At 31.0% G+C, this 12937-nt stretch overlaps 1 protein-coding gene across 18 annotated transcripts in view; it reads right to left on the bottom strand.

Moving 5' to 3' along the window:
- The window catches only part of LOC127065664 (glutamate-gated chloride channel), a 99941-nt gene that overhangs the window by 38192 nt on the left and 48812 nt on the right, over positions 1 to 12937 (bottom strand). For 12 of the 18 annotated variants that reach the window (XM_050998345.1, XM_050998346.1, XM_050998348.1 and 9 more), the window contains 3 exons: positions 10341 to 10514; positions 6655 to 6743; positions 924 to 1076 (listed from right to left, as the gene is read on the bottom strand). In XM_050998345.1, coding sequence (XP_050854302.1) covers positions 924 to 1076; positions 6655 to 6743; positions 10341 to 10504 — 406 coding nt within the window. In that variant the 5' untranslated portion in view covers positions 10505 to 10514. The remainder of the gene's footprint in view (positions 1 to 923; positions 1077 to 6654; positions 6744 to 10340; positions 10515 to 12937) is intronic. The other 6 variants (XM_050998354.1, XM_050998356.1, XM_050998357.1 and 3 more) reach the window with 1 other exon arrangement.

Genomic DNA, 12937 nt, shown 5'->3' with positions numbered 1-12937 from the left:
AAATTACCAAGTTATCTAATATTAGTACTTGATGTTTCAAAGCTTATTAGCTTTAGTTTATTATTATGTTGACTTACTAATGAACGTATGTTACGTATAGATTATCATCATCATTATCATCGTGATGTGTACTTTGAATGATTACATTCTGTTAACAATCATCTTTTTATATTTCTTCTGTAATTAAAGAATCAAATATAATAAACAATGCAAAGTTATTCGTGATAGTTTAATTATACATTGATTTTATGAACTAAACGATAAGATCTAATCTCTTTTACAAGATCACTTCTACTTTTTTTTTCTACCCCTTTCTTTTTATCTTTTGGTAAATCCAATAAAATATATTCATTAAACGGAATTCGTAAAATAATTTATAAAAAAGATCGTTTAATAAGTAAGACAGATAGACCGATAAATTCGTAAAACGAAATTCGTCTATTCTCACTCGTTATCATAACGTAAAAGTGGTAAGTATCCCGGTGGTGTCAAGAGGTTAGACAACGACAACGAATCTCTCTAATTATCACGAAGCTAGGCGGTAATTATATCCGTTAAGACGCGGAAGTCCGCGGGCGACAGAAGCACGATAATTAAGTGGGAATCGTGTCAGGCCAACTAGGATACCGAATGAGCTAGCCGACCAAAGTAATAATAGTAGTAAGTAGTAGTAAGTAGTAGTAAGTAGTAATAATAATATAACAGTAGTAGTAGTAATAGTAATAGTAATAGTAATAGTAATAGTAGTAGTAGCAGTAGTAGTAGTAGTAGTAGTAGTAGTAGTAGTAGTAGTAGTAGTAGTAGTAGTAGTAGAAGAAGAAGAAGAAGAAGAAGAAGAAGAAGTTAGCTTGGCTAAAACCGAGACAACCGTCATTATTATTTCTATATAGACGAGGTTACGAAGCAAAAGCTGAAGGACGGACCGCGAAGGTGAGTGCGAAGGTGTTGGTGCGGCGTGTAGTGGATATTGTTCTGGTTCTTGTTCTGGTTCTTGGGGTCGTTAGAGAAGGTCGACGACCGGTTTGTCAGGCCGGTGGTGTCACCAGGCCATTGCATTCCACAGCAGAAATCCGCATCTGTAACACCCAACAGCCCTTGCCCACGTCTCATCCTTTTTATTATACCTTCTTTTTGTTATGTTTTTTTGTTTGCTTCTATTTTATTTTCAATTGTTTCTCTCCAATTTTTTTTTTCGTTGCTTTTGCCCTTTATTTTATATTAGTTTAGTTTATTTTGTATTGTTATACTTTTTTTTTTCTATTCTCTAAATTTATTTAATTTGGTTTGGTTTGTTTTGTTTTGTTTTGTTTTTTTTTTTACCTTAGGTATAATTTCGGAGACTCTACTTTTTTTTTCTTGTATTTTTTGATCGATTTATTTATTTATTTATTTAGTTTTATTTATTTATTTATTTATTTACTTTTTAAATATTTTATTTTACTTTCTTTTCTTTACTCTCTAAGCATCTTTATCAAACAGATATCAGTATGATTCTCTCTGTATATACGGCCTTGGAGTGGTCGGGCCGGTGATTCGTGAAACGATTGAAAGTGTGATGGGGAGGAAAAGTGTTGCAAAAGGGGGGTGGTTGTATACAGCGTTCGAGTATCGAGTGTGTTTTCAGTGATCGCGATCGAGGGGTAGGGCGGGGGTTGGTACCAGTCGCCGAAACACCATACAACCTTTGCCCACGTCCCATCCTTACTTCTTTATTACTTATGACCCTTTCTTTTTTTTCACTTGAAAGAGTTTTTATCCTCGTCGTTGCACTCATTCTTACGACCCTCACGTTTTAGATCAAAGAATTTTATGCACATTACCTAAATCGAACTTTGGCTAACATTATTTTTTACGACGCCAAATCTCTTTCAGTATTCTAGAAGAAACTCTTCTTTTATAGTTTTTCTACTCATTTTACGAGCAATAAACGATTCTCGAACATTCCAAAATGAATTTACGAAAAATCATTACGGTTTGCTCGAAAATGTTCAACCAATCAACGATCACTTCATAATTCAATAAAAATACTCATCGCTTGATATCATTTCATTTCTTTTCGTACACATCGAAAAGAAAAAAAAGATAAATATTAAACGACAGGATCGTCCACACGTTCACATTCCTCTCTTTTTTTTTTTTTTTTCTTTGAACACTCTCGTAATTCTAAATTCACCAAATGATCACTGTCACTCAATTCGTAAAAACGAAATCAAATTAAATCGAATCAAACTAAACAAATCGAAGTCAGATCATCGAAGTCAGATCATGATCGATCGAAGTGGATGAAAGTTATTTTGTAATAAGAAAAAACAACAAATGTTTTCAAGAATAAGACGAATAATTTTGAGGTAAGAGATCGAGAGGACTGTTCGATACGACGATAGATCGAAAAAGTTAGGTGAATAGACGAAGTGGAGCGATACATGATTCTAGTATATGCGTGTCACTTCTGGCATCCATTGCCTTGCGAATAACGTTGGCACGAATCTATTTAGCCGGTTGTAGCCAGGCTGCCATACTGCTTACAGATGCACGCCCACGATATCTACGGATTTGGCAAGAACTCTTCAATATTTTCCATTCTTTCTTTTTTTCTCTCTCTCTTCCTCTCTCTCACACACAAAGACACACATACACAAACCTACAAACACATTTTATTCGAAAGATCGGAGAGAATTTTGAATTCGTTTTCTATCGGATCAATAACACTAGATATGCACTACTTTTATTCTTCCCTCGTGAGATATGCTTTTCTTTCTTTCTTTCTTTCTATTTTTTTCTTTCTTTTTCTTTCTTCTCGAATCGAACGTGTTACTTCGAAATCGTATATGTATGTATATATATATATATATGTGTATATAGTTATATATATATATACAATCACAAATACACACATATGATGCCTTAGAATTTTCCTTGCTAACTTCGTTGGTACCACAAATAAGGAATATAAAGTTATAAAAAAAAGGAAGAAGAAAAAGAAAAGAAAAGAATACGAAATAAGAAAAAGTCATATACCTACATCATGTCTCAGAATGTTCTTTCCTAACTTTATTGTTACTTACTACGAATAGAAATTTGAAGATCATTTATAAGTTTGACTATAAATTTATGATAAAAGATTCTCTTTCAAATACGGAAAAGACATCGTATGTTATATTTTATTCAAATCTAATCCGTTAAGTTATCACGATATTTTTATTCTTTTTTCTTACAAATCAAAAGAGGTCTCTTTAAATAGAGTTAACGAAACGAGAGTCGAGGGAAAAAAAAAGAAAAGAAAGAAAGAAGAGAAAAAAAGAAAACCAGAGAAAACGAAAAAATACAAATAATGAAAAAAGAAAGAAAGAAAGAAAGAAAGAAAGAGAGAAAGAAAGAAAGAAAGAAAGAAAGAAGCAATTAACGAAGCATCTTAATATCTTCGTTAAGATCGCATAGCACGTGACTTCACTTCGATGATTATAAAAAGGGATCGCGACTCTCATTGATGTACGTGAGTAGACACACAAATGTATGCATACATTATTTATATTTACATGTAGTTAGAGAGAGAAAACGATAGAAATATGAGAAAAGCCTTGGGCTCCGTGTCACGGAATAAGTTTACGGCTTAATGATGTAGCCACGAACTCTCTCTCTCTCTCTCTCTCTTCTTGTAATTTTCTTCTCTCACGATTAATCAACTTGCCGATGTAGACGCCAAGAGTCGGCTTTGTGTCAGACTATGTCGAGGAAAGTTATCGAAGAAGAAAGAAAAGCCTCCTCTTTCTAGCTCTCACTTATTTGCTATCTTTCTCTCTCGTTTTTTCATTCAATTTTTTTCTCTCTTTCCTTCTCACACACATTCTTTTTCTCTTTCTCTTTCTCTTTCTCTCAGTTAAAGTTCATAAAATCGAGCTTGAGATCCATACTATATAACGTTCCTCTCCCTCCTTCAAAATTCGTCTTACCATCCCTTAATTTATTCTCCGTATAATTACAATATTTCATAATACCTGGAAAATTTCAATATCAAATCGCTATATCATTTCTGCACGAAGAAATATTGTTATTACTATATATACATATATACATACATATATATATATATATACGTATATATATATACGTATATATATATATATATATATACACACATTTATATTTTTTAATAAAATTGAATCGACTTGAAGGAAATGTTTAAAAGCTCGAAACTCTTATCAAAGATATTATCTAATAAAAGAAAAAGTGATAGACGTAATGGTGGAGGAAGAAGAATAAGCAATTTCATGAGCGAGCAAAGTTGTTAAAGAGAATATCGAGCACAGCTGTTATCAGAAATATTGAATTTCGAAATAGCACAAATTTGCCAGCTTCACAATCAGCTTTCAATGGCGTAGAGATAAGAAAGAAAAAAGGATAAAAAAAAAACGAGAAGGAAAGAAAGAAAAGAAGCCTTTCCTACCGAGAAAGCAGAGTGCCGTTGTTAAAACAGCTATCGTTTCGAGAAAATCGAGATACTGCGAGAGTGTCGAAGAAGCTGAAGTGCTCGAAAGGAAACAACTAATTCGCAGAGTGCCTAATAAGTCTCCGGAGCTTTTTCTACGAGCGATAGCTACAAGCTGCTGCTGCTGTTGCTGCTGTTGTTGCTGTTGCTGCTGCTGGCTGCTGTTGCTGGTAGCAATATGTCCTCTTATCACAGTTGTTTCCATTTGCCAAAGGATATCTGATAAAAGCTCTTTCCCTAGCGAGAAGCTCGTTCAAATCTTAGACATAAAGTCGAAGTCGAGTGCAGCCTAATCGGAATAAATTCGTCATCTCCTTTTATTAGAGTCTTATTTCATATTTCATTGATAGTATACTTTGTTGGACGTGTAAAAAACCAAAAAAAAAGATAGATACGATGGTAAACTTTTCAGTAATTTTGTGCATACATTTTCATCTATTTTCCTTTTTTTTCTTCTTTACTTTTGAAATGATAATAATAATAATAATAATAATAATAATAATATGATATTGCTATCAGTTCTATCATACATTTACCAATTAATTAAATATGTATATATACACACACATACATATAATTTGCACACCACGACTACTTATATAAAAATAAAAAAACAGAAAGAAAAGAAAAAAGAATTTCCTTGATATTAAGTTTAAGGGTAACGTTCGATACTCACGTTATTTGTAATAATATAATAAACAAAGAAGCTTTACATTCAGAGTTAATTTATCTGTTAATAAATGTACTTAACGGAAATTTAACGATAATAATTTTCAATTAAATTATTGTAATGATACATTGTACTATTAATTATTTTCTCGTTGGAATGCTCGTCGAATGGAAAAGTGAAACGATAAAAGCTATCATGAAAACGAAGCGCGCATATTCACCTACTAACTATACGCTGAACTCTCGTGAAATAATGCGTCGATGCGTTTGGTGCTTTTCCATCGCGCTAAAACGAGCTTTTCCGTTTATAACGCGAATAGCTTTGCTATAGTAGGTATTTCCTACGTGATACTCTTTGTCGATCGATGAAAGAGACTCGATGAACATAGCATAATAACGACGACGGCTCGTCCTTGTTGCCCGAAATTAACTCGTTTATAACGGAATACATTAAAGAGGAAGAAACCCTTTGTTTAATAATTAAATGGCAAAGGTAAGAAAGAGAAAAGTTCATTAAATTAAATCATTTCTTTGAAATTTCAATTATAATAATTTTATATATCACTCTTTGTTTTTCTTTCCTTTTTATTTTAACATAATTAACACGTCGAACTTTCCGTCTAATAATTTCAATAATTTCGTTTTGTAAATAGAACATATAAAAGAAAATTCAACGCGATACTTTTCATGTTCGTTTTCTTCCTTCCTTTATTTTCTACTTTTCTTTTCCTTTCTAGATTCATTAGAGATTCATTATACTTTTAATTTTCTAAATATCACGAAATAGATATCAAAAATATTTTAAATAAATCATTCAACGTTCCATTCATTGTGTTAATAAGGAATTAGATGAATCTGACGATATACCTACATAATGTACTTTGAGAAAATATCGATTTATATAGGAGTCAGAGGGCAAAGGATAAAACGATCAAGGAAATTCTCTTTCATCGTGTATAACTCGTGCGAGTCGCAGTGAATAAGGTCCGTCAAAGGTCGGACGTAGTCTCTCCGATTCGGCTGACCTCTCATAGACTTTCTCTACTGAACGAACTTGATTCTCTCTATCTCTATCCATTCACTTATTTCCTATTATCACATACACACACACACACATTACACGCAACCTAGAAGCATTCTCTCTCTCTCTCTTTCTCTTCCCCACACATATAGAAATTCTCTCAGATTTGATTCCTTTGTCTCTAACTCTGTCGTTTATCTTCGATCGTTTATCTCATCGCTTTTCATCACCATCATCATCATAATCATCATCATCATTGTCATCATTATCAACATTATTATTATCAAATATCAATGGGTCGATCTTATATAGAGAGTACCCTTTCGACGAGGGGTGAGCAGTGAGCTGTGGTTGTGTGGTGCTGTGTGGTGGTAGCGGTGCCGGTGATGTTCGAGGTGCTCTGGATGGTCGGGGTCATTGGGTACGAGGTCAGGGGTGTAGTCGTCTTGGCGGGTGTGGGGCGGGGGCCTCAGTGTACCTTGGACCGGGGGCAGAAGCCGCTTGTCGTATCGCGCCGTCTGCAGCAGATCGTCCAGAATCTCCTTGTCCGATTTGCCCTCCTCGAAGCTGCAACACAACTCACTATATGTACAAGATGATAACCTCTAACTGGTTTTTTTTTGTTCTTTTCTTTTTCTTTCATTTTTTCATTTTTTTTTTTTTAATTATAAAAAGTGGGCCCCGCGACGAGATATCTTCGGACCGGGAGAAGATTTTTTTTTTTTTAGTTCATCCTCTTGCGCTCGAACCTGATGATTTTCCTCGAAACAGAAATTTTTGTACTATCTCTATCTCTCTCTCTCGCTCTCTTTCTTTCTCTCTCTCTCTCTCTCTTTCTTTCTCTCTTTCTTTCTCTCTTTCTTTCTTTCTTTCTCTCTCTCTCTCTCTCTCTCTCTCTCTTTTTCTCCCTTCTGCTTTCTTTTAACGGAGGACCTCAAAGTAGTTCGAGAGAAATCGAAAGTTGCCCGAGAAACTTCTTTCTATACTACTCACGTATCTTTTCGAACTTTTTTTTGCAAGCTTATATATTTTTATAATGGCCGATATAGTTAACTCTAAACGCGATTTAACTTTCCTCCATTATTTCATGCACTTTAATGAACGTGAAAGATGTCGTTGAAAGAAATCGGTATAGGAACACGAAGTTTAATGTATTTTATATTGTCCGATCATGCGTGTATCTTTACTACTTACTAAGTTTCCCATATATCTGGACTCTTCGATCGTTTCCATTTTTTCTTTTCTTTCTTTTCCCTTGTTTATTTGTCGCTTATTTTTTAAAGCAATTAAAATTAGAAATTGACTATTCGAGGTCCTCTTTTGTTAGCAATTATAGTAATTGTCTATATTGTTCTTATAACTTATCTATATGTAACATACCTACAAACACATTCGTTCGAACTGTATATATTATATAATATATAATAATAATGTTAATAATAATAATAATAGTAATAATACCAGGAGCTACCGATCGAATAAGAAAAAACATTGCTCTCTAAACGCATATAATATGTATATAGCATCTACACGGCGTCTTGAGCAAAATATCTCATACATATGTATATATGTATATATATATATAATATGTTGATCGAACAAATATAATTTTTATAACACGCTAGAGTATCATAATCTGTTTCTCTTCGATCGTGACTATATCACAATCACTAGATCATTTACTTGCTACGTATGTACAGAATGGGATAATAACTTTGATTACCTTACATTTTTTCTTTTTTTTTTTCAAAGATATGGAGAAAGTTTGTTTAGTAAAGTTTTATAATATAGAGGGAACTATAATATGACGATAATCATTCTCTTGCAGATAAATATATGAAAGATATACACAAGTGAACGAAAGCAACTCGATATTCTCTATAAACAAATATTAAACTATGTTTTGCCGAAGAATTATTAATTTCAAAGATATTTTTATTTAAATATTAAAAATCAAATGTTAAGAATAATGGTAAGTTAATAGTAAGGAAAAAAGAATTTTTCGTATTTTCGATTTTTCAATCTCGTATATTGGCGATTATTATCAAATCTTTTATTCGTTATTTTAAATAAACCAAATAAAATTTAAACAATTATAGTAAGAATTGTATTAAAAATAAAAATTATAATCATTTCATTGTAATTATATCTTTATTACATACGTGAATATAAAAAAAAAAGAAAAGAAAGAAAAGTTTGATTTAAAAAATTATTAACAAAATCGATTTTATTATATCAATATTATTGCAATATTTGAATAAATAAAGAATAAATTACACTTGTAAAATTTTTTTTCAAGTCTCTACGATTTTTCGATCCAAAGTTATTATCTTCGAAAGATTTTCATTCATAATTCTTATACTACAGCTATTCGTAGTAATAATATAGTAGTAGTGATTTATCCAGCTGTGTCATTCAAATTTGTGGAATTTATATAGGTCAGTGTGTCGTTGAGTCAATTTAATGAAATTATATAGGTCAGTGGGTTAATATAAACGTCTTGCATTCGCACCGAAATATCTCCGGAATTAACAGTCGTAGAGATTTGATTCGAATATTATTTTAAAAGACAGAATTTTCTCGATTTTTTCAACGCATTGTTAATAATTAATTAACAAATTGTTATAAACAATTTTTATAAACAAATTCATACGAGTTAAGTTCATCTTATTTTCATCAAAAAAGGAAATTCTGATCGCAATCGATTTATAAAGTTAACTAAATTAATAAACAAATAATTTGTTCTTAATCGAATAAACAATATCATATATTGTCAATAATCACATTCTACGTTTACATGGAAATATCTTCTATGGAATTAAAAGTCATAGAGACTTGATTCGAAAACCATTTTGAAGGATAAAATTTTATCTATGTTTTCAATACATTGTTAATAATTAATTAACAAGCTGTTATAAACAATTTTTATAAACAAATACTTACGAACTAAATTTACTTTTATTTTGCCAACCAAAACTTCAGATTACGACTGAATTAGAAAATTAAATAAATTAATAAAATATTAATAAACAAATTACTTTTTTTACCAAAGAAATAATGCTTTATCTACATTATTAATAGCAATATCTTCCATTTATATGGGATTATCTTTGGAATCAAAAATTTTAGAGACTTGAAAGAAATACGCAAAATAAGCGCAGAATAAGAGCTTATAAATATTTCATTGACTAATTACTTCTTGACATATACGAATTAATATTTTTTTTTAATAGAGAAGTATTGTATAGACTAACGCAATCCAAAACATGATACTTTTTCATATATTTAACAAATACAATTGACCTTCATATATCTTTTATGCGTTCACATACAACAAAAGTATTATCACCATATTATGATCCTCTTAGAATCATACGACTTTTGTTAATGCAGTTTCCTCATATCTATCAAAATAACGGAGATATTCAACGTGATTAAATTTGTTATCCCACGCTGTAAATAATAATACTCTCTACAAAAGATGTTCGATATGCATTTTTAAAAAATATCAGTTGCAGCTGCAGAATTGAAGAAAATTTTTGGAACAAGTATATAAGAAACAATCTGCTGGCGGAAGGACAGACGATAATTATTACGATTGGCATCGATTGCAACTTTCTCCAAAATTTCTGTTTATTTAATTAATGAAAACAGGTAAAATAAAATAAAAAAAAAAAAAGAAAAGAAAAATGAAAGATAAAGAAGTGTCCAAATACATTCGATAGCCAGCCGTTATCGTTTTAATGACACGATTGAAAGCTAATTCGATCATGCTAAAAAGATATTTCAATATTAAATAAAAATAAATATGATTAATTTTGTTACATTATTAGTGAACATAATTTGTTAAGAAACTGATCGAGCCATTACAGTAATAACATCTTCGAGCCCTTCTAAAGCAAATAATAATATACATACATACATAAATACATATATTTATGTACATTATATATGTATATAGAATACAACAATCCTATTTTTTTTTCACTCGTCTTATTTTATTTTTTCAATCATTTACAATTTCAAAAGAATGAAATTTGATCGAAATTTCTAGTTTCAATGATATCTAACGTGTTTTGAATTTATCTTATAAATGATCGAGAAAATAAGATCGATCAAGACGAGAAAAAAGACGAAAGAAGATATATATTTTTTGATACGTACATGTTGTTCTCGGCACGCACGAGACTGGCAAGAGTGAGGGCGAGTGTGAGGATACAGAGGATGGTAAAGATGAGGGAACTTGCGAGGGAGGTGAGAGACAGCGAGAGGATGGACGAGAGGCGGCCGCCACCACCCGCACACCGCCCTAGCACCACCCAACCCATTCTATGTCATCTGTAACAGATAAGTTGATAAACGATTATTATTATTATTATTATTATTATTATTATTATTATTATTATTATTATTATTATAAAAATTTGTAGAGATAAGTAAGTAAAAAAATTGGCATAAATCTGAATATGAAAAAAAGTTTAGAAAGTTAAATGCTCGATAATTCATGTTTATGTTATGTCTAATATTAAATAAAAGTTATTATATATTGTATATAATAACTAATTTAATATATTAGTTATTATATACATTATTCTAAGAATTTAAGATGTAATGTTTAAAGTGTAAGAATTTAAGAATGTAAGCTTTAGATAGTTAAATGCTCGATAATTCATGTTTATGTTATGTCATTTAATTAAAGGTTTTATATATTATATTAATAACTAATTTAATATATTAGTTATTACATACATTATTCTAAGAATTTAAGAATGTAAGCTTTAGATAGTTAAATGCTCGATAATTCATGTTTATGTTATGTCATTTAATAAAAGTTATTATATATTATATATAATAACTAATCTTATTGTAAGAATTTATAGCATATTATTATACTTTACATTATGTCGGTATATTAGTTTATTACATTACAATAATTTTCCATTCTTTAGAGTAAATATAAATTGGTACAGTATAATATAATATATTAGTGTAACAATTTAATGTTTTAGCACGTATCCACTCACATACACATATACTAAAAAGTTAATTATATTATATCATTATTATATTATATAATATGTATGTATATATACATGGCTTAACATTATCTTATTTTATTTTTTTTTCTAAACACAAATAAAAATTGAGTTATTGAAAATAGAGAAATTTTCAACAATGATATTTCAAGATAGCCTCATCGATCAAGACTAGAATTGTTTATTCATTTAACGACTATAATATGAGCCAGGAACAAACTCGTTTACGTAAATGATAGGATCGTTAAACGATCTTGTGCCGAGGGCGAAAGCCAAGATCTTTAGAATGAAAAAGCAACAAGGAATCCTTTGTTATTCGACGGACAACATTCGATAATCATTGTTATAGCATCAACCAGCTACTCAAATTCGTTTGCTTCCACTTCGAAATAAGCTTTCCTTCTTATTTTATTTTTCTCGACGTCACGTTTTTCTAGGAAAGCGACCTTTGAAGGAACAGAGAAAGATCGTGTTTGTAAATAATTAATTTCTCTTTCTTTCTCTCTTTCCTTCTTTTTCTCTTTTTCTTTTTTTTTCTTGCAACTCTTACCCTCAGAGTTCTTTACAACTTTATTTCCAATCTTGCGAAAAATTTTCTTTAACGAGTAATTGCCTACTTTTTCGAATTGAAACTTCGAGAAAACATAATTATTTTCAAGATAAATAAAAAGTTGAAATTTCACTCTTTCATTTCTTCTAAATTAAACAATAACACATTATATCATATTTCATTATTTATTAACCGTACTATATATTTTTTAATCTCGAAAAATTTAGATTGAAATCGTATTATATGTAATCTTAATATTTCTCTTTGAATAAAATCTATTTTTTTATATTATTATTATTATTATCCTCTCTCTCTCTCTCTCTCTTCCCCCTCTCGGTTTCTTAAATCGATACGTCAATAAAATTTTCAAAAGCAGTAGACCGGAAAGGAATCGTCATCTCGGAACGAGTTATATTCAACGTAAGTATGTATATACATACTACATACTACATACATAGATACATAGATACATCATCAGTGAGCCAAGTCATAAGGCGTGAACGTAACGCAATATTTGCCGTGTTGAAATTTCTCTCATGAGATCGTCAAGTGTTATCCGTTGGGGACAGAGCTTTGCATTTTCTAGGGAATGTGAGCAACCGCAAACATACGACATCCTCTGAAACAGCCCGAGGCTGGTGCTTCTAGTGTTGATGACTTCAAGAGCTCGATCATGTTGACACATAAATACTAAAAAATACAGAGAAAGAGAAGGAGAAGGAGAGAGAGAGAGAGAGAGAGAGAGAGAGAGAGAGAGAGAGAGAGAGAGAGAGAGAAAGGTACAAGAAATAGAAGAAAAAAAATAAAAAAGAAGAACAAACAGAGAGAGAGAGAGAGAGGGGTGGAGTACAAGAGATAGAATAAAAAATAAAAAGAAAAATAAAAAGAGAGAGAGGGAGAGAGATTAGTAAGTTAAAGCAAAAGCTTAAAGTGTTCTCTCATGTGTTGGCACATAACTTTCATATAAGGGCCTAATGTCGACGCTTGAGAGTCTATCGCACTCATCTTTCTTTTTCTATTTCTTTTTCTTTTTTTTTATGCTCCCTTTTTTTCTTCTTTTTCTAACACGACGATCCAATCTTGAGATTGCTCCGAGCAAGGCCGAGAAAGCTTCGTAATTGAAAATAATGAGGATGGTAAATCTCGCACGAACTCGGCACCTTCTCTTTATTCGT

The sequence above is a fragment of the Vespula vulgaris genome, chromosome 8 (assembly GCF_905475345.1).
Source record: "Vespula vulgaris chromosome 8, iyVesVulg1.1, whole genome shotgun sequence".
NCBI lineage: Eukaryota > Metazoa > Arthropoda > Insecta > Hymenoptera > Vespidae > Vespula > Vespula vulgaris.
The sequence above is the reverse complement of the archived record's forward strand: the minus strand, read 5'-3'. Positions and strand labels throughout refer to the sequence as shown.